The following is a 20,022-nucleotide window of genomic DNA, read 5'->3' as shown; positions in this document are numbered from 1 at the left end:
GAGATACCACCACCACACCTTTAGCGACCACCAACGAACCCACTTAGCTCGGAGACGACATCCGCTGGCACCTTCGCCACCATCGGTCGGCACCCAGGCGCTGCGACCAAGCGAGTGCTGCGCTTGTAGGGACGTCGCACGCTGAGTCCTCACTCGAGTCTCGTTGCATCTCACAAGACACCGCTTCCGCGCACACGGCCCTAATTTATCTCCACACTGCCTGGACAAACAACGCCTGCTGGGCCAGCGCCCATAGAGGACATCCCGCGTGGGACATTCTGCCGGCTGAGGAGCGTATCGCGAGCTCGCGTGTAAGATCTTTGAGCGGTCCATCCTACACGTATCGTGCATCTACGTGGATGAGAATTTTTGGCCAACAGAATAATTGACCTCGTGGCAAGCACATGAAAGTAAGTCCACAGACCAACGAGGCCGTCTTCGAGGTGATCACAGCAACCACACTGTAGCACTGGGCTTAGCGTACCAGATAATCTTTATGGGAACACTACACATCCAATTTCGCGCAAAGTGTTAACGAGTAAGTTTCGCACAACTATCCTCAAGGGGTTGAGTGTTCCAATTATCAACCCGCTGAAAGGTAGACAACCTTCATACGTTCATACCCGACTCAGTTGCTTGGAACTCATTGCTTAACGAGCTCTAAACCCGTGACCCTACCGCAGGCTCATAACACTTAGCCGCAACTACAACCATTGTTGTTGCCCTGCAAAGGAAGAAAGCACCTTATAGACGAGCGGATTCGTATTGGTCTTAGGAGTCGTGCTTAGGAGTCGTGCTCATTGTTATTATTCCCTTTCGACTGATGCAACCCAACACCCAAGCCCACTCCTAGGACAATGGCAAGCACGGCGAGAGTAGCAAGTAGCCAGAGAAGAATCTTGTGGGCCTTAGTTAGGCGACTGTACCAGGAGTGTACCCTGTTGCCAGTCTTGTAAGTGCGTTTGACGCCGTTGACAGCGCGTTCGTTGCTTTCCATTATAGCCGGATTGCGCCACTGATTATGCGAAAGCTGTTTTGAGAGAAGGATCCAGAGCAGCAGAGTGTGGCAATAGCTCTATTCGTGTCCGAGGGCGGCAAACCAAGCCAATAACGTGTGCAAGCAAAATCAAAAGGCAGGAGTGGCGGATTCTGTATGGCAGCAAGCATGACTTTATAACATCGACTCCCCACGATACCAGGCTAGTCAGTTGAACATGGCTGCACGCAGACAGATCCGTGCCCAAGAGTCACGGAGTGCTTTCCCGCGCGACGACTTCTCCGCACCAATGAACTGGTACCAAGCTGTTCTCGAAAGCCACAGTCTTGAAGCGGACGAGTAGGCATCCGAGGCAGGATGGCACGGGTCGAATACGCAGTACTTGTTCATGGGCGCGACGCAAGACCCGCTAGCGCTAGCTGCAGCTGTCCGAAGCCTAGAAACGCAAGGCATGTTGGCTGATGTCACCGTCTTGGAAATGGCACCGCTGTATGATCGAAAAGCCTGTAGAAATTGGCAAGGATCACGGCCAAGACAAGGTGGCAGTGCTATAGTTTCTAATTTCTAGTTTCTACGTCTTTACCGCTACTTCTCTACTAACTACTAGCCCGTAGCAGAATAGAACTAGCGTATATTATCTTGTAAGGCCTTAAATATTTTATAGTTATATACGGTAAGGTAGATATAGCTCTACTTACCTCTAATTGCGTACGGCGTAAAGTAGATAAGCAATACTTACTAACCTTACCTAATAGGTAGGTACTCTAAGTACTACCTACTATTAATACTATATAAGAACAAATCTCCTATATATAGAGTGATAGTTTTAGACTAAGTAGTTAGAAGCTTTATACTTAACCTTAAGTATAGGAGTTAGTAATAGGTTTTACCTACTACTAATTAATAGCCTACTACTAAGTCTATATAGCGTAGGTAAACATCGTATAGGACTCCCAGATCCGCCAGCAGCCTAGACATAAGGCTTGTTGGCTGATACGCAATTCTGTTCGTGTGACATTGCCCTAGGATGGATGGAAGAAGTCCGGCTCACCACCAGAATCCCGATAGATCTCCTCCTCGAATCTTCCACATAGACCCTTCCAGCTTATCCACCCTCCGGCATGATCTACCCAAGCACCACCATACCCTCTCGCCGGCAGTTCCTGTGCTTCCGATGACCCAGCAGCGTTGAGCCAACGATAGCCTCCGATCAACGGAGTCTGTTGGTCTGTCTGCATGCTGCCATGACGAGCCACAGCCTCTAGCCGTAATCGGGAAGGAGAAGCTTGAAACCAGAGTTTAGACCACCAGTACTCGCGGAAAGGTTTCTCGCGAAATCCGCCAGCTATGTGAAGGAGGGCTGGGTGCTGGACTGTGGCGATATTGTAGAGGAGATCAACGTCCTGCCATGGCGAGGAAGATGTGTAGATGGAGCTCAAGTCATCGGCGACATCGCTATCTCTGCCAGTGTTGTTCCTTGTCAGCATCGGAGATGGTGACTGAAGGATATCCTTCGCTAGTTGAACATCGAAGGGTTGGCCTTGGTGAGGACTCGTGCGTGGTCGCCAGGCAGACGATGCTCGAGTCCAGGTAAGGAATTGTTTGTAGAATGCGAGGGTTTGGAAGATTCGACTTTCGTAATCGATGCCTATGTGGAACTCAGTCAGGCGTCCCTCGAGATTGCTGCCCATGACAGAGCTCGTCGGCTCCTTCCTGTCTAGCTCCTCATCACGCAGGCCTTCCTCGCCCGGGTAGCGTATCTTCCTCATTTCGTTGAGCAAGTCTGGTCGATGTTGTAAGCGTCCAAATTCCTGCTGCCCGAACAGTTCCGCGAGGTAGAATTGGTCTGAGTCCGTGGTGTGGTTCTTTTGGATCTCGGCGATTGTGGCCCGGAAAAGTGTTCGGAGATCACTAGCAGGCCCGAGGATTGTTCCTGAATTTAGCCAGCGGGGGATGTTGAACTCTTCGGGGCCATGGTCTGTTCGAGGTCCAAAAGTGTACTCTGGTAAAGCTACTTAAAACGTCAGCATGCCCGGTTCTCTCGCGCTCAGATCATCTCTGCGCAAGACTGTAGAGATATTCACCTCCTCTCGGTACTGCCCAGCACGCTGGTCGACTGAAGTCAATGGGCCAACAAATCTTATCTGGCCCAAAGATAGTCGTCTGCCTCATGTCCAGGCGCCGGAACGTCTCATCGCCATATGTAGCATTAGTTCTCGCGTCTGCAGCCCTATTCATCTCATAATATCTTGAGATCAACACATCTCGATGCAATTGCATCCAGACATCATAGCCGTCAACTATCAGCACTAAGTCCTCGTCCACACGGCCCCGATCATCCTCACCACTGATGGAGTCTAGGTAGTTGAGAATACCTTGTGGTTTAGCCAGATGTTGGACGTAGCTATCTGGATCTTCCGGGTGGCCGAAGTTGATGAGTACTGGGATTGGATAGTCCAGTATCTGGACGGAAAGGCTCAATTTACACAGGTCCGGGTTAGAGCTCGTGGCTGGTACAAGGAGATGAAAGCGCGCATTGCCCACCGATACTTCTTGGGCTTCTGTAGATTTGTCTTCGATTGCCTGATCTAATGGGGCCAAGTAGGTAGAGGACCGAGGTATGAGTGCATAGAAGCAAGTGAGCGATAGGACGAGACACAGCGCTGGAATTGCATTCCGGATCGATCGAGTCGTCAACAATGTCTTCAGAGCTGGGCGCTGTTGCCTTCGCTGAGATAAAGCGCGGAAGGATTTTAGAGTTATGCTCATGCCTGGTTGGTGGGTGCATGAGCGTTCGTTTAGCCAAAGACCAGTAAAGTCGTCCGGCTCCGTCCGCAGTACACTGATAGTTCTACTCTCCGAGTTTGTCGAGTGCAAGGCTGGGCCTGTGGTGTTATTCCAGAGCGCGGCGTGGACAGAAGACTCGAATCGTCTTGAGTCAGCGAAGTCAAAGGGTGGTCCTGAGGTCTTCCACGATGTGATTTACGCTGGTACCTTAGCCGCGTCGAAAGACCGACGTTAAGGGTGGATTTATCGCAGGGAGAACCAACAAAGGGAACATTTTCCGCGATCTCGTATAGCCTAACCGAGAGCAGTGCTCAAAGGCATGCCACGACTTGGCACCGTGGCGCAGACTGCGGTTTTATGCTGAGCCGTGCAACACCTTCGGGCGTCCCGGGAACCTTGACCCCTGTCCTCGATAAGTACGGGGCCTCAAACTGTTCTTCCAAGCCGGCAGGCTCGTGATTTCATCATAGTGGAGGATGTTCAAGAGTAATGTGGCGACACAGGAACTGAAATCATTAGACCGTTTCTGAAGCTAGTGGTGAAGTATGTTATTTAACTCGATAACCCTCGATATCTTACTACAATTTGAGTATTATTTGTTGCAAATCCTCTTGCTTTGTATACGGGTATTAGATATTACAAGCGTTGTATCAAATTATAATAAGTAGTCTTATATAGAAAGAAAGAAGAAGGAAAGGTATAAGAAATGTTATTTGCCTTATGTTTTAATTCCCGAAGTATGTAGTAAGTTACATACATAAAGTTAAAAGCTTTTGGTTTAAGACTTTATACTTCGGCAGATCCTAGCCGTTCTCTCTTGGCAGCGAATGTCTAATGCGCACTGAGATCACATTGCCACAGCTAGGGCAAAGAGATCCCGAGGAGGGAAAAAGTTGGCTCATGGCGATCGTTAGAATGCAACCTGGACCTGCCCGTCGCTGCGTGGACCCGGGCCTTTCTGTACCTGTTTCAAGGCTGAGTTCCTGGAAACCTCCGACCAACATGATATCATTACTGCTGGCTATGTGAAGCCTTGACATCATGACGATGTGGCGCCAAGCCTGCTCCGCGGATTGAGGTGTGGCTGGGCCACAGTCAATGTCAACGTCAATGGCTGTGACTGGCGGCCATGATAGCAGCTGGGCACTCGGAAAGGTTCGCCCCCAGGAAGGGCGCTGTATATCTCTTCAGCCCTACGTGCAGCATGACAAGTGCCTGGGCCCTATGTTTCTCGCTGGTTGACGCGTGAAGCCACCAGTGTACCCTTTTCAACGAGATTCTACAGACTTTTGGCTTGTATTGAGAAAACATGACTGCCTCTAGCACTACAGGTCGCTCCACAGATGTGTCTTGGTCTCTAGGTTATGGACGACACATTAGAGGATGGCGAGGCTTGGTACAATCACAAGGCCTTCAGGTCATCGTACTATTGACTGCGCTTGTCATACTTGGGCGTCAACTTATGATGGTAGAAAACCCCCCTCAACCACACAAACACCATGCTAACTATTGCAGCCTCTGAATGTGATGCAAGACACGCCAGTGAAGATGACATTCTTATCTCCAGCTCATCTTCATATATTGATCCCGGCTTCTCGGCCTGATATGAATTTGTGCAAGATTCTCCTCAGCGCCTCTGTTTTAGGCTACCCAAGTCCACTCATTATAAATTGGAACCAAGAGTTCAACGACAACTCTCTTGTTGAAGGTGGATCACATTTGGCAAAGATTTCAGGTATCTACGATTATGTCACTGGCTTGGATACCTCTCACGATGAGGACCTCGTACTAATGCTCGACGGCTACGATGTATGGCTGCAACTACGAGCACAGACCCTCCTTGACCGCTACTATCATCTCAACAAAATGGCTGATACTCGTACACGTGCGGAAATGGGCTCTGCTGCCAACCAAGCTCGACAGGAAATCATATTTGGATGTCAGAAACGCTGCTGGCCCTGGACACCGAACGATCCACCGTGCTATGCCGTCCCCAATTCTACGCTTCCAGAAGATGTCTATGGCACACGAACGGACACTCCAGCCAGCGACGACAATCCTTTTATCAACTATCGTCCGCGCTTTCTCAATTCAGGCACAGCTATTGGGCCTGTCAAAGCTATGCGTAAATTGTTTGGACAAGCTCTCAAGCAGGCCCACGAAGAACCAAATATTGGCAGTGACCAGTACATCTTCTCGCATATTTTTGGCGACCAGGAGATATGGCGAGAAGCGGTCAGACGGGATGCAGTACTGACCCAGCAGAAAACACGCCCCTATGCGAAGCAAGGTCATCGAGGCAGAGTGGACTTCGTTGAAGAGCATATCTCGGAAGTCCGCGCCAAAGCTGCTGAACGTGAGGACGGGAATTTTGAGTTTGGAATTGGCCTGGACTATGGTGCTGAGATTGTGCTAAACACCGTATTTGCTGAAGAAGACACCGCTTGGTTGGAGTTCTCGAACCAAAGCCAAATAGCACAAGCTCGTTGGGAGCACCCTGACATGACCAGAAGGGTCGACCTGTTGGCAGAGGATATCTCCGCCACTCTTCCTCCGTTCTGGACATCCTCGACAGAAGGACTTCCTCTGACCCGGGGATGGGAGGATGTAGCTCTACTCACAGACGTTTATACGGGCAATACTCCCGTAGTTATCCACCATAATGCTCATCGTCACGGTCTCAAGTCTCGGCAAGAATCATGGTGGCCGTTGATATGGTTTTACGAGCACGCACGAACTCTCCTGGACGTTTCTATATACAATCCTGTTACTGCTTTCGCGATCAGCGGATACGACATTCAATCGATGAGGCAGTGGTGGCCATTTGGGATATGGAAAGGTGGGGCACACGATGGGTCGTGGAAGGAGGGAGACGAGAGCGATGGTTGGCTCAGATTTGACGACCTCTGTCGTGATTATCATGAGGAGATATTTGGTGATGGTCGTGGTCCATGGGAGTTGCCTGCAGCACACTGATGGCGTGTTATTTTGCTCAACTCATCAGGCTTTCCATCTTTGTGCTCCATCATCTTGTTCGTAAAGCCAGGCTTCAGAGGGTCCTGAACAAGAGATTCTTCTACTTGCGTTGCCCCGAGACGACCTCCAATACCTTTCAATACATCACTCTGGCTTCGATGGTGACGTCGCATGACTTCTTGCTGAAACTCTTGCTCACCCAATATGTCGTCAAAACCGTATTGGTCGGAACCAGGATATATGAGTCCAAGCTATGACTGCTATTGTCCTAGTCTATCTGTTTCTTCGTGGCTTGAACTTTGTCATAGGCTCGCTAATACATCTTTCGTATATCGCGGACGGGTCCGATGATGTATACAGAGTTCAACTAGCGTTGTTTGACACTCGTGTACTTATTTCGGCCCCGTTATGGTGTCGGTATCAGAATTGTACAGATCATCTGGAATGGGATAACAAGTTACCATATGTACCTGGTTAGGTGCACATTGCTTTCCAGCTCCGAAGATAATGGTCTGCTTAAGGTCCTCGGCCTGAAAGTCCCTGCCCAAGCGCTCCCCCAACCGCTTGCTGGCTTTCCCGTTGATGGTATAGTGTCGGCTGAGCAGGAACTCTGGGCCGTTATTGAAACCAGAGACGTGCTTCTAGATGAGCCTAGGCATTCGAGGGACTGTCATATAGGTTAAACGCACGATTATGCGTCCACCATAAGCACAAGTTCCTGATCGGTTGCTTGGTCTAGAGCCCTAAGACGATCCGACACGCCGGAAATTTTTGTCACATGACCTCTTCCTCCAAGAAGATGAACCGTTGAGGTTAGTATAGGTTACTATCCTGAACATCCAGCAAGGATAAAAGCAACGATCAGGAGTGCCGGCTTAAGCTTGTGAGCAACGGTTGTCACGTATTTGGACAATGCGTATCACCTTGCAACGACATTCGTTGGTGTGAGAAAGGTAAGTACACCCATGGTCATGGTGGCGTGGGAGTAACGTGGCAAATCATGCATATTCACCATCGCATGGGCGCTATTGGCAGCAGGCATGTGTCAAAGCTTGCCTGATGCCAAGGTCTTTGCTGCTCCATTTACTGAGCCACAGTAGAGCGATTGACTTAAGTTAGAACTTGTGAGGTGATGGTCCATGATCTAGGGCAGACATCGGACCGCGTGCCGAGTAAAACGTGGCGCAAGCAGCGGTAGCCCGAACTCTCGTGCATGCCGCGGCATATATATCCGGCCTGGGCATGGCCTACTTGGGCACTTGGACAGATTGCAATAAATTGAATTTGTGACGACATTGAATAGTAGGCTGACCGTTGCGTGACGGTTGCGGAAAACAGCTTTGTCGTATACTCCCAACAGCTGTATCATCACTTTTAGCTTCGAGTCTTCCTGTTGTCCAGTTCCACCTTGCTAAACCATGCAGCACCAGCCACCGTTATGAGCATGCCCATGGCGTTGAGAGGTCCCATCGGCACACTAAACAGTATCACTCCGAGCATGATTGTCAAGGCTTGCTTGACGTTGCCACACACTGAAATTGTCAATGCTCCAGCCACCTTGTTCGTCTGGAACGAGATGATGTTCAACGCAAATGCCATACAAGCATTTACCAGCAGACCTAGAAAGAATGTCCAATCCAACGTGCGAAAAGTGTTTGCGGCCAATTCCAATCTGACCTCGTGAACCTCGCCAGTCACAAATGCGTAAGCCACACACTGCGCCGCTGCAAGTGGAGACATGTAGAGAAGGACCTCCATTGGCGAGAAGTTGCCTACCAACCGGTTTGTAGCAATTGTCTTCATCGCAGCGAGGAGGACACCAGTCGCGGTAAGCAAGAAGCCGCTGAGGGTACAGTAGTAATCTCCTGCGGTTGCAATACTGACACCCAGAATTAAGGGTACCATAGACAGATAGGTCTCCCTCGAATAGCTTCGTTTATAGACTAGCCAGTAGATCGCGATCGTCACTACCGGGCAGGTCGACCGCATAATTTGGTGGAGTGGTATTGACACTGCAGCAAGGGAGACGTTGGACATCGCTATATTCAGCGCGAACAGGCCGGAGAATGCGACCAATGTTAGGCTTTCCTGTGTACTAAGAAATTTCGCCTGGATCGCCGTTAGCCCTCTATAGCGCATTGTACATTTGAGATGGATGTGAAGTGCATTACCTTCATGTGCCCACAGCCGAGGAGCACGAAACAGCCAAACGAGGTCGAAGATGCATGCATTGTCGTGAGCAGCCATGGATATTTTGCGTTGCCTAATAAGGCCTTGTTCGATATCGTCAAAGCCAGATTCAAGGAGAAGTAGGCCGCAAGATATACGACCTTTCGAAGCAGGGAATATGTTCTTTCTAGCGGAACGTCCGTCTTAGGTATGTTGTCAATGCTCTGCTTCTCAGTGCTAGCCACATCGTCCATAATGTTCCGTGGGTAAGCAATTGTTGGACTGCGGCGGCCGGAAAGTGAGATAGCATCGGTACCGCTCTCGACGTCGACAGGAGTGTACATGACCTTGGACTTGATATGCGGTGTATAAGGGAGGATGTACGACGGCAAAGAGCTTGAAGTAGTCCAGAGCGCAGATATTTGCATTGTATAGCACTACCCCATCTGCGTTGCCAAGTCCCGTGCTCAATCTTCTGTTCTGGTTCGCCATGCTCGATCTCTTGGCGCGTCCTGTATCTCCAGATGATTGGTACAGTCTGAGGGAAGAACGGATGGAACCCCTGTCAAACGCACTGTGCTAGAGTCGACTCGAGCACAAAAGGCGCTGCGCCCTTACTGGTAGATCTTACTTCGGCAACTAGCAGGGGTTCCATTCGTTCTTCCCTCAGACTGTAGTGCCATGATTTGGGTACATATGGAGCATATCTGATTGGCACTTCGGTGGAGACAGCATGGCAATAAAGCTCGGGCTGTAGATTGCTGATTGGGGACGTGCGGTCGTGGCGAAGAGCATTTGTGGCGGTGTGAGAGGTTCGGGTCCGAGGTGAAAGTCGACCTCACAGCGCTACATGCGATTATTCAATGGTAGTTAGATTAGTGCCAGGTATTCCCTTTCCCAATCAGGAACGGTCAGCTCCACGTTGAGCAAAGTGTCGCCAGCTGTACCTTCGATAACCATGTAGCATCCATCCTAGAGGTAAGAGTATTCATGGGCCATGGCACACGACAGTAGAGAAGGAAATTTCGTGCCAGGGCGGAGACGCTTGACTTCGCAACGTGCCGTCACCGCGGAAGTTGCGGGTTCGTCTGCGCACAGCCTCCTGGCCGCTTAATGCAAGGTACAGTAGTCTCGGCCTCGGCCCTGGAGCACTATGGTTCCACCAATACTGTAGCTAAGACTGTTGTCTTGATACGCCGACGCGGCTGGCACGGGGTCTGCCAAGTGATGCTGTGAAGGATGCTTGCAGTTCCAAAAAGAGTTCTAGTGGCGAGAACTTCAAATCCTTCAGATGAAGATATCGGTAAGGCCGTGCGATGCCCAGTCCACGTTTCCTTGCCTTAGACCGGGTCGTGGATCGTTTGAAGTCGAATCAAACATCAACACGTTTGTTTCGTACTCGTTGATTCTAAGTCCCAGGCAGTACTGACCCTCCATTCCCCTAGTATGCAACGCGCACGAGAGCCTGTGAGGAGTATCTGCTGCATCGGTGCAGGCTACGTGGGTGGACCGACGTGTGTAAGCCTGAGATACATCTCTTTTGCGCCTACCATAGTCTGGTGCTAACGCGAGCCCACAGGCAGTAATAGCTTGCCAGAACCCGAAGATTCAAGTCACAGTGGTCGACCTTGACCAGGCAAGGATCGATGCATGGAAGTCCGACCATCTTCCAATATTTGAGCCTGGTTTGCGAGACGTAGTGCAGTTCGCACGAGATGAGCAGTACAGTGGCCATGAAACACGTCCTCCGAATCTCTTCTTCTCGACCGACATTGACAGCGCCATTGTATCCGCAGACCTCATCTTCATCGCAGTCAACACGCCAACGAAGTTGGTAGGACAGGGTGCTGGCAGTGCATCCGATCTCGCATATGTCGAGGCTGCTGCTCGCCGCATCGCTGAAGTGTCGACCTCGGACAAGATTGTTGCACAGAAGTCGACTGTGCCATGTGGTACGGCGCACACATTGCGACACATATTCGCATCTGTCGCCCAGAACTCTGACGTCAACTTCGAGATTCTGTCCAACCCGGAGTTCCTGGCTGAAGGCACCGCCATACGGGATCTGCTCAGTCCAGATCGTATCTTGATTGGCTCGAACACCGACAGGCGTGCTCTGCAGGCCGCCGAAAGACTTGCGGACGTATACGCTGCATGGGTACCGCGAGAGCGGATTTTGACAGTCAATTGCTGGTCCTCCGAACTGTCGAAGCTTGCGGCCAACTGCATGTTAGCACAACGTAGGGAACACACGGCAAGCAGGACACTGCAACTTGAGAGCTGGCTAATCTTCTGTCATTAGGTATTAGCAGCATTAACTCCTTGAGTGCCATATGCGAGGTCACTGGCGCAGATGTTGACGAGGTCGCACAAGCAGTTGGCCAGGACACCAGAATAGGATCGAAGATGCGTAAGCTTCTTGCCACAGCGTCGTTGCGGAATGTAATGGTACTGACAGATACGGGCGTGTAGTGAAAGCTTCTGCAGGATTCGGAGGCTCCTGCTTCAAGAAGGACGTACTCTGTCTGGTCTATATTGCAGAAAGTTACAATCTCCACGAGGTCGCTTTGTACTGGAGACGAATTGTCGACATCAACGAATACTCAAAAGCTCGTTTCGCAAAGTGGATCATCCAAAGTCTGCACAACACCTTGGATCGCAAGAAGATTGCCATATTGGGATGGGCATATAAGAAGGACACTGGAGACACTCGCGAGAGTGCCGCTATCAACGTGGCTGGCCAGCTGATTGCAGAGAATGCGCATGTCGCCGTGTATGATCCAGAAGTCCGTCCGGACCAGATCATCAGTGATCTCACACAACACCACAACACAGATGCATTGGCGAAGAAAGTGTCCATCCACAAAAACCCGTATTCAGCGTGTGAAGGCGCGTCTGCCGTGGTCATTTTGACGGAGTGGGACGAGTTCAAGACAGATGGACTTCCAAGTGCTGTAGCAAATGTGCTCGATAAGGAAGTTCTAGAGGTTCCGCTGGTATCCGTACCACGTCGTACGTCCGAAGATTCCAGAGGATCAAGTGAGCGTAGCTGGGTAAGGGACGACTATTCACGCGATGAGCGCAGTGCAGAGAATCTGGCCGAAAGCCCGGTATTTGAGCCAAAAACAATACCACTACGGCTTTGCAAGAAGGGAATCGACTGGCCACGTATAGCGAATTGTATGCAACGGCCAAGGCTTCTGTTCGATGGCAGGAATGTTGTCGACCCAGCAAAGCTGATGGCACTTGGTTTCCAAGTCCACTGCATTGGCAAGTCTAGAAGTGCCTCGAATTTTTGAGTTCAGCATGATTGAGAGGGTGCGATTAGCGTGTTATAGATTCACAATCCTTCGATGCGATACACAAGAAGTCAACATGTAGCGACTACGGTTTTTTGGAGGGAACTCATGTCCCGGTGTCCTTGGCGTTGGGGAGCTCCGGACAACCTACTACGATGGTGCTCGGGTCTTGCATCTCTTGTTAATGAGCTGGGCACAGATGCCAGCAGTCATGCTGTCGAGGTTGCCTTCATTCTCGCTGACCCCAAAGGGCATTACATCGCGGGAGCAGGAACCACGGCACGACTGTCCAAGGACATGGCGTTGCCTGCCTCAGAGCAGACCTGCACGGGTACTCTTTGCCCAAGCTCTGCTTCACGACCATCGTCTATTCGTAACAGTGACGGGCCGTCGTCCATCGAAGCTGATCAACGGAGATGGCCACGGGTTGGAGATACATCGTCACACTAATATCATGATCCATCCCGCTTGTATTTGCTCATGTCCGACGCAGAAAGCAGACACTACGAGCGTATAATACAAACGGCCATCCGAACGTTCTAATGTACGTACGTCGTTGATCGGGACTCGAATAGCGGTTCCACGCACGCTTCTGTGCGACACATCGATGTCGGAGGTCATACCACCCTTGGTTCGTCCCGTGATGCGGAACTTCTTTAGCTACGATACTGAACGACATCTATGACATTGTTACGTGGGCATCCTCCGGATCCAGCATCTAAGGATGCAAGGTCGGCCCGACGAACTCGGTGTCACTTCCTCGAGTCAATCTGATTAGGAGGGAGCATGAGGAGGCAGTGAGGATGGCGGACACTGGCGGTAGCTCACATAACGTTGTCGCGGCCGAGGTCGAGCTGCTAGATATCTTCTGGGCTGCGACTTTCCGCGACTGATAATTTAATGCTCGCGACCTCGTATTTCCATAGCGGCGCTGGGAACCCCGGATATCGAAGGTTGAGCGGCACCAGAAAGGGATCAAGCGACGAGCATGATACCGACCCGCGCGTATTACGGCTGCGGTCTCCGTACTAGCATAGATTGCACATCTCCTCTTCGTGTCCCCTGACGCATACCAAGGATCGGTCCTAGCAATGGCAAAATTTTTGTTGCTGGAAGTTCATAATATCAAAGAGCGACGCCATAATTTGTGGATGGTTAACTACGGGAGGAGGGCAAATGTCGGGCTGTTGCGCCTCTCACGTCGCGGATTGAAGGGTCTTATAGTTTCGTGACCTACCCATCCCGCAGATGTATGAGACGTGCGATCAATGTCAAGCCTAGATCTTACTGTTCCCATTATTATGGCTTGGTCTGTTGGGATGCGATTCTAGACCAAGGGCGCGAGATCGCTTCACCCACGTCCAGCTACTTCGACCAGAAGACTTCGACCCTGCCTAGAAGCAGGCGATTGATAGGACAGAAGATGCACAGACGACCATTCGCCGCTCCCCTTTAGGACGAGCAGCCTGGAACATGCAAATAACTTACGCTCGGTCGACTAGTAGGAAATTCAACGAGACGAGAAGCACTTCAAAGCGACACACAGGTAATACGGCGTCGACAATAGTTATGTCTACAGGTTACAATATCGCGCATCTCTTTCCCATAGAGTCTGGCGACGAATGTCGTCCTACAGCATTTGGTGGCCAATATCTCTACGTTCCATCCAGTCTTGACGCTTGTCTGGTAATACGGAACATCGCCCCAGATCTCCGATGTGCTCTTCGCCCGTGAGTGTGAGATCTCGCAATCCATGTCGTGGTCCGCATGAGGACCATAGGAATACGTGGAGCCCCATGCTTGGCAGAGGCACCATCACCTTCACCGCTGTAAAGGCTTGATGGGAATAGGATGCAATGTACTGGAGTCAAGGCATTCCCAGTCGCTATCATAACACATGTGTTCATGTGGGCTGACAGAGAAGGTCGCTACTTTTTGCGTACGGGCAAGGCCCTCTGGCAGTCAATCTTCTGAGTGCGGACACGGACATTCTGTGTGGGGGGATGTTTCTCCATACACCTATGTCCAAACAATCAATAGATGAATTACAGACGAGGTTAAGCTTCAAGCCAAAGACTTGCGTTGCTCAACAGGGGCAACTAGGTGATTGGACCGGCCATAAAGGCTGGATATCTGAACACGAGGACTCAGATCTTGGTGCCTTGTGCGATTCTCATTTCGCTCCTTGCCACGAAGATGAGATTTCACCAAAGCGATAGAAATCGTCGGGCAATACTGGTTCCACTCCTCGGAGGAAGAGCAACGGTGCAAAGTGCTTCGATCGCCAGCGAGGAAATGGTGGTCGCTTGGTGTGCTTGGCTACAGGTCTCGGATGTAGCTCGCGAAGTCTGAAACATTGTAGACCTTCGCCGCCTCATGCCTTCAAGCCCAGCATCTCACTTCAAGACATCTGGCGAGCCTGCAAGCGTCTGCCTTCGGAAGGAGACTCGCGAGATAAGAGAGCAGATAAATGAGCGCCTACGGCAGCTGCAATAGCAAAGAAAGAAGAGCAAGGAGCGGCTGGGAAGGCAGGATTCGAAGAGCAGGGAGCAACTGGAGCGGCAAGTAAAAGACAGCAGGGAGCAGATAGACAAGCTGCGGCGGCAAATGGAAAAGCAGAGCGAGGATAGTAAGCAGCAAATGGAGCAGCAGAGGAACTACGGTGCAGAGCCATTGAGCAGACTTCTTGATGCATCTCACACATTGAGAGGAGTCAAACAATGAGCCCAAGATAGGCTCTTCACCCTCGCCTAAATGTTGCCTTGCATAAACATCGTTCTTCGTTGCTCTCAATACAGGCTGCTTCACTCAACCTGCGGGTAACAGTGAGAGCGTTCTTACAGGGAAAGATCAACAAGTAAAGCAGGTGGAGCAGCTCAGTAGAGCAGCTGTAGCAACGTGAACGTCTTTCACAACGGCTCTAGTTGGATGATAACCGTAATTTGGAGGAGTACATGGAAGTCTAGGAGTGGACAGGGCAAGTGCCGGATGAAGGGGTATATAATGATAACGTTGCAGAATACAAGTGCGGTGGTTCCAGAACTTGCATAGGCTTCGATCCAATAGATCGAGATACATACGATTTGAGTCCGTGAATAATTAACGTCAGTTGACCTGTCACTGATGCTTGAGAGATCAGATCCGACGGGAGGGCTGGCGTCGAGTCGTGGCCTGAGGATTACTTCACTAGTCTGGCCATGAGCTCGGTATAGTGCGCATGACTTGCGTGAGTCTCAATGACATCGAGCTTCATGTCACAGCCAGAACAATGGCTAGAAATTTGCAGACCACACTATCCAAGCCTGTCATCGGTATGTGTCTCGTGCAGAATTGTTTGAAGCGGAGCCCTTCGGAACCGACACTGCATTATGCCAGAGAAACCTATATGATAGTGCTCATATGCAGGACTTCGACATTCTAGAGTACGTGTCGTAGATGATACTCCGCTATAGCAGTGTTCGCACATCCTTGCAAGTTTTCAACAGGCTCCAAGGTCTCTTCCCATCGAACTCTATAGTGCTGTCTGCCATTGATTTCTACAGTTCCCACGATTCGATCTACAGTCCAAATTGGTGTGTTCGAAGACCTCGTGGTCTGAAATTTTGAAGCGGGAGTCACCTTTCGCTTGCGACCTCGTCGCTTTGCAAGAGATGGGTGGTTTGATAACGATGGGATCTCGAGACCAGGGCTAGCACGAGAGCCATCAGAACCGCTGTAAGAAACGGTTAGCTGAGGCTCGAAAAGTAAGAACCCCGACGTATCGATCATACCGTCGCGTAGAACATGACTGAGACGCGTCGGCTTCAGCTAGGTTCCGTCGGCGTTGTCCGGTTCCAGCTAAAGGGTGATCGCACTTCCGCGGACGACCCCTCTTTCGCTCGGGCGGGTGGACGTTCTTCTCATGCTCGGGCACGGCTGCCAAGTGCTCAGCAAATCTACGCCGTACTTCCGAACTACTAGTATGCGGGAAGTACAGCGCGATCCTGGACCAAGGTAGTCCTGCCGTGCTTCGTAAATGGTGCAGCAAGCTGTCCTTCTGCTGCGTCCACTCCTGGCCGAGATCTGTGTCCTCGTTTAAGAAAAGTGACCCTTCGACAGAGGTCTGTGAGGCTTGCAGCAACATGGAGCTACCGTTTGTGTGCTCAGCATCTGTTATGACAGTGGTCACTTGAGTTTCGCCAAAGTCCATACTGTCCGATAACGTCGAAGATGCGAAGGCGGCATGCGCGTCCGGATCCGATCCTCGATTCAGGTCGGTATAATTTGAAAGACATCCATCAGCAGGATCTATGCCAGACTCCGGTGCCTTGAGAGCGGCCTCTCTTGGCAAGGTCGCTCCTTTGTCCATTTCAAACTCATCGTTGGTAAGCATTGAGAAGGCATGTCCAAGGTGAGAAGGCGCTACTGATGGTTCAGAGCAATTTTTTGGTGAATTTGCGACTTCTTGGTCATTGAGAACGGAGACAAAGGATGTGACACCCTCGTCCAGCCCTAGTGAAACGCTCGGAGACTCCAGCAGGAGACCTGGCGAGGTTGCGGACTCGTGTTCATGGCCACCTTCAGTCTGGGACAATGCAGATGCCTCCAAAACACAGTCGTGCCCAGCATCCAGCCCTCGTCCGACAGCACTCGTCAGCGCGGCATTCGTACCGCCAGCCTGAAATATGATGTCGTAACCGTTGTTTGAAGAATCATGCTGGCTCTTGAGTCTTAAATTATGCACTTTCTGATGCTCCTTCTGCTTGATCTTCTTGTAGTTCTCTGCTGTGAACGATTTGAAGTGAACGAGGCTCTGGCACCTGCTTTCGTAAGGTGCAGCCCAGAAAGACGTGGTCTGCATTGAAGTGAACTTGCTCCGAGACGGGGGTCAGTGAGGACAGGTGATGGGAGAGGAATCCAGGTAGTATAGATTGCAGTTGTACCCGTAGAAGCAGTCAAAGCGTTTGGTCCGGGCTGGGAGGAGGAAGCTTCTCACAATGCAGTCTTGATTGAGATCAGTAACCACTACTTTTCTGTCTTCAGCCGGCCGATGGCCAACTCTTTGCTACTTACATGCGCGCACGCAACACAGCCCGCGATTTTAATGAGCTGCCCCACAGAAGTCTTGAGAAGCCAAACATGTTCCATGTGGTGCGAGATAATCCTGTTAGATCATCGTGGAAGCGAGCTCAGCTGAGACGTGCGGGCCTAGTGAACTCAATCTTGACCAGTCAAGATGCCGATATCAAGCCTCCGAATGCGCCTGCAATGTGCCGCCAGCGCGCTCTGGACAAGGGACTGTTGCCTGAAACAGCCTTCACGCTACCAAAGTGTCGTAGTGCTCCGCCTCGTTCATGACTCCAATATGGAATGCGCTATTCTCTGCTCCTTGCTCATGCACAGCCGACCACGCAGTAGCGGTTTGAGCAAGGCGCAGCCATTTAGTGCCCCAACCAATCTCAGTCGCAGGCCAATAGCGAGCTCGTAAAGCTTCCGGCAATTGCAGAAGGAATGCGCGTGATCGGTGGAGCGCAACTGTAAAGGGGGTCCGGCTCCCTGAGGCAGAGTGGTCATGTCGACGCTCATGGTACACCCAGATACTGCCGTTGCCGTTGCACTCGTGCACACGGGCATGTGGTGACATCCTGGCGAGGGATGCAAAGGCGCAGGTCTCATTGGACGACAATGGGTGTAAAGCTCGCGTTGATTCGCTGCTCTTCTACACCTCGGCAATTCGGCACATGCAGCAACCGCAATGCTACCTCAGCATGGCCGGGGCAGCGTCACCCGTCGTAATGCGCTAGCGCGGCGGTGCTGGCGAGATCACGTAAGGTCGATAGGTGGAAGAGAGCACTTGTTTCAGTCGAGCGGGCGGCACAGCTCAGCCGCACCAAGCTCATGCCTAGAGAGACGGAAACCTCAGGGATGGGCGATTGGGGTCGATGTGATGTTTCTCAGAAGGGCGAGAATGCGTGTGGAATTACTGCAAGAGCGATTAGCGAGGCCAACGCAGCGAACGTGGCCAGCACGACTTACGACCGCGCTCAGGACAATTCGCAGCTGGGATCCAGTACGAGTCGTTAGTAAAGTCCGACGGCGAGGGATGGAGAGGGGGACAACAGCGCGGGCGCACGAGGTGCGAAGGGAAAGAGAAAGAGGAAGCGAGGCCAGCGGGGCGCGAAAAGTTATGCAATTCCCGCGCACGAGCCCCCGAGGCACGCGCCCTTTCCCGACGCAGATGCGCCCCTCTCCGGACGCGGAAGTCCCGCCAGGGTAATTACGGCTTTATAGGAGAAGGAACGTTATTAATATTATAAATCTAGATATTAAATACCTAGTTTAGTTAACAGTATTATAGAAGCAGTGCCCTATACGGACCTGCATGAGTTTGGAGTGAAAGCGGCTAACCATGATTGGTGTAGTCAACTGATTTGGAGCTGGAATCCAAGCGCTAAGCTCTTGTGAGAACAGCGTCACATCCACCGATGCCCACTATCGGAGGTTAGTGTACTGTCTGGCTTACACGATCTCAGCGAACGTGCGGTGCGCGTAGGTAGAGATGGACTAGCTGCTCAACCAGGAGGCGAAGATTTAGACTAGGTCAGTCGTAATAAGGTTAAACACTTAGTAGACTTGGGAAAAAGCACCAACCAGCCAAATCTATATGATGTGCGTTGCCCGCAGAATTGCTTTGGAGCACTGCTTCAGGGTCACGGCAAAGGCCAGCAGAAAGCGAGATAACATCCTGAGCGAACACGACCATAAGTTGGTGACAAGGAGAGAAGCCGCTTCGGTTAACCTTCGAGCCGGCTGATAGCGACGGCTTACCTGCGACTGACTCTGAGGGTACGGATTACAGCCGCTTTAGGTATTACGGCGCTATGGCATCGACATCCGTGAGTCCTTCCTCAAGATTGATCGTGCACCGCTCTTGACTGGATTTGGTTCAAGGAGAACAACTTTACGCACACGGAGTCGTCAACTTCGCCTGTCAGCCCATGGGCGTTTCCCTTGCAGTCGTCAGGTATCTATGCTAAAGCAACAGCACCGGCAGAACCTCCCCTGCAAGCCAGGGCGTCCAAGCCAGAGCCCTTCAGGCCTAACCCTAGGATCATCTCTTGTTCGCCTGGGCATCCATATGTTGAGCAGGACCCGACACAGCGTGGTACGGTAGTTGCTGCTTCTGAGAACGTAGCAACCGGAGCGGCTGTGAATCCGGCTATACCGACTCAAGAAGTCTCAAGCAACACGGGGCTTCGCGGCATCCAGGCATCGCAACCTCTGTGCCTTGGTGACACATCGCCCTTCCACCCGAGGTCACCGAGAGAGCCTGGTCGAGACGTAGATGCTGGTGGTAGCTCGTCCAGAAGCAGCCTCTTGTCCACGGGTCTGAAAGTGTCCGAAAACACAAGCGTGACATGTGACGACCTGCAACCCCCGCGAGCATCCTTGGATAAGCCGAAGCTACCAATCGATGCCGATGTCACCGAGTCAGTATCCAAACGTACGAGCATCTGCTCAACCAGTTCTGATTCGTTCCTGACTAACAATGCACAGATGTTCCTGAAGAAAACATTCACACGACTATACACGAGAAAGGTGAAGACCTGCGCAAATGACCGTCGTGAGCGACACAGCGCACGTTCAAGCCTTCCACGACCCTTACTCTATGCAGGACGAGGCGGCGAAGTCGTTCTTGGCATAGGATCCGGGAACATCGAAAGCGTGGTAACACGGAAACTCCTCGATGAGAGCGAAGCACCAGGCGAAGCAGGTACACATACACAGCATGCAACTAGGAGGGACGCCTCAGTC

The 20,022-nt window shown here is 51.3% G+C and overlaps 5 protein-coding genes across 5 annotated transcripts; 2 read left to right on the top strand and 3 right to left on the bottom strand.

The window, feature by feature from the left end:
* Positions 1-2,019: 2,019 nt before the first annotated feature.
* On the bottom strand, positions 2,020-3,766 carry LTS14_010168 (uncharacterized protein; the record flags this gene model as incomplete). Its single annotated transcript, XM_064842845.1, has 2 exons — positions 2,020-3,008; positions 3,082-3,766. The coding sequence occupies 2 exons, from the start codon at positions 3,764-3,766 to the stop codon at positions 2,020-2,022; spliced, it is 1,674 nt and encodes a 557-aa protein (XP_064689529.1).
* Positions 3,767-5,332: 1,566 nt separating this feature from the next.
* LTS14_010167 (uncharacterized protein) lies at positions 5,333-6,760 on the top strand (the record flags this gene model as incomplete). The annotated part of the gene is made up of 2 exons (XM_064842844.1): positions 5,333-5,492; positions 5,520-6,760. The coding sequence occupies 2 exons, from the start codon at positions 5,333-5,335 to the stop codon at positions 6,758-6,760; spliced, it is 1,401 nt and encodes a 466-aa protein (XP_064689528.1).
* Positions 6,761-8,134: 1,374 nt separating this feature from the next.
* LTS14_010166 (uncharacterized protein) lies at positions 8,135-9,273 on the bottom strand (the record flags this gene model as incomplete). The annotated part of the gene is made up of 2 exons (XM_064842843.1): positions 8,135-8,869; positions 8,932-9,273. The coding sequence occupies 2 exons, from the start codon at positions 9,271-9,273 to the stop codon at positions 8,135-8,137; spliced, it is 1,077 nt and encodes a 358-aa protein (XP_064689527.1).
* Positions 9,274-10,375: 1,102 nt separating this feature from the next.
* LTS14_010165 (uncharacterized protein) lies at positions 10,376-12,228 on the top strand (the record flags this gene model as incomplete). The annotated part of the gene is made up of 4 exons (XM_064842842.1): positions 10,376-10,447; positions 10,509-11,169; positions 11,232-11,339; positions 11,402-12,228. The coding sequence occupies 4 exons, from the start codon at positions 10,376-10,378 to the stop codon at positions 12,226-12,228; spliced, it is 1,668 nt and encodes a 555-aa protein (XP_064689526.1).
* Positions 12,229-15,645: 3,417 nt separating this feature from the next.
* On the bottom strand, positions 15,646-17,068 carry LTS14_010164 (uncharacterized protein; the record flags this gene model as incomplete). Its single annotated transcript, XM_064842841.1, has 2 exons — positions 15,646-15,940; positions 15,999-17,068. 2 exons carry the CDS (start codon positions 17,066-17,068, stop codon positions 15,646-15,648), a joined length of 1,365 nt encoding a protein of 454 aa, XP_064689525.1.
* Positions 17,069-20,022: the final 2,954 nt, after the last annotated feature.

Source organism: Recurvomyces mirabilis (genome assembly GCF_035927965.1).
Source record: "Recurvomyces mirabilis strain CCFEE 5264 chromosome Unknown scaffold_38, whole genome shotgun sequence".
Classification (NCBI taxonomy): Eukaryota; Fungi; Ascomycota; class Dothideomycetes; order Mycosphaerellales; family Teratosphaeriaceae; genus Recurvomyces; species Recurvomyces mirabilis.
This window is presented reverse-complemented; position numbering and strand designations above follow the sequence as displayed.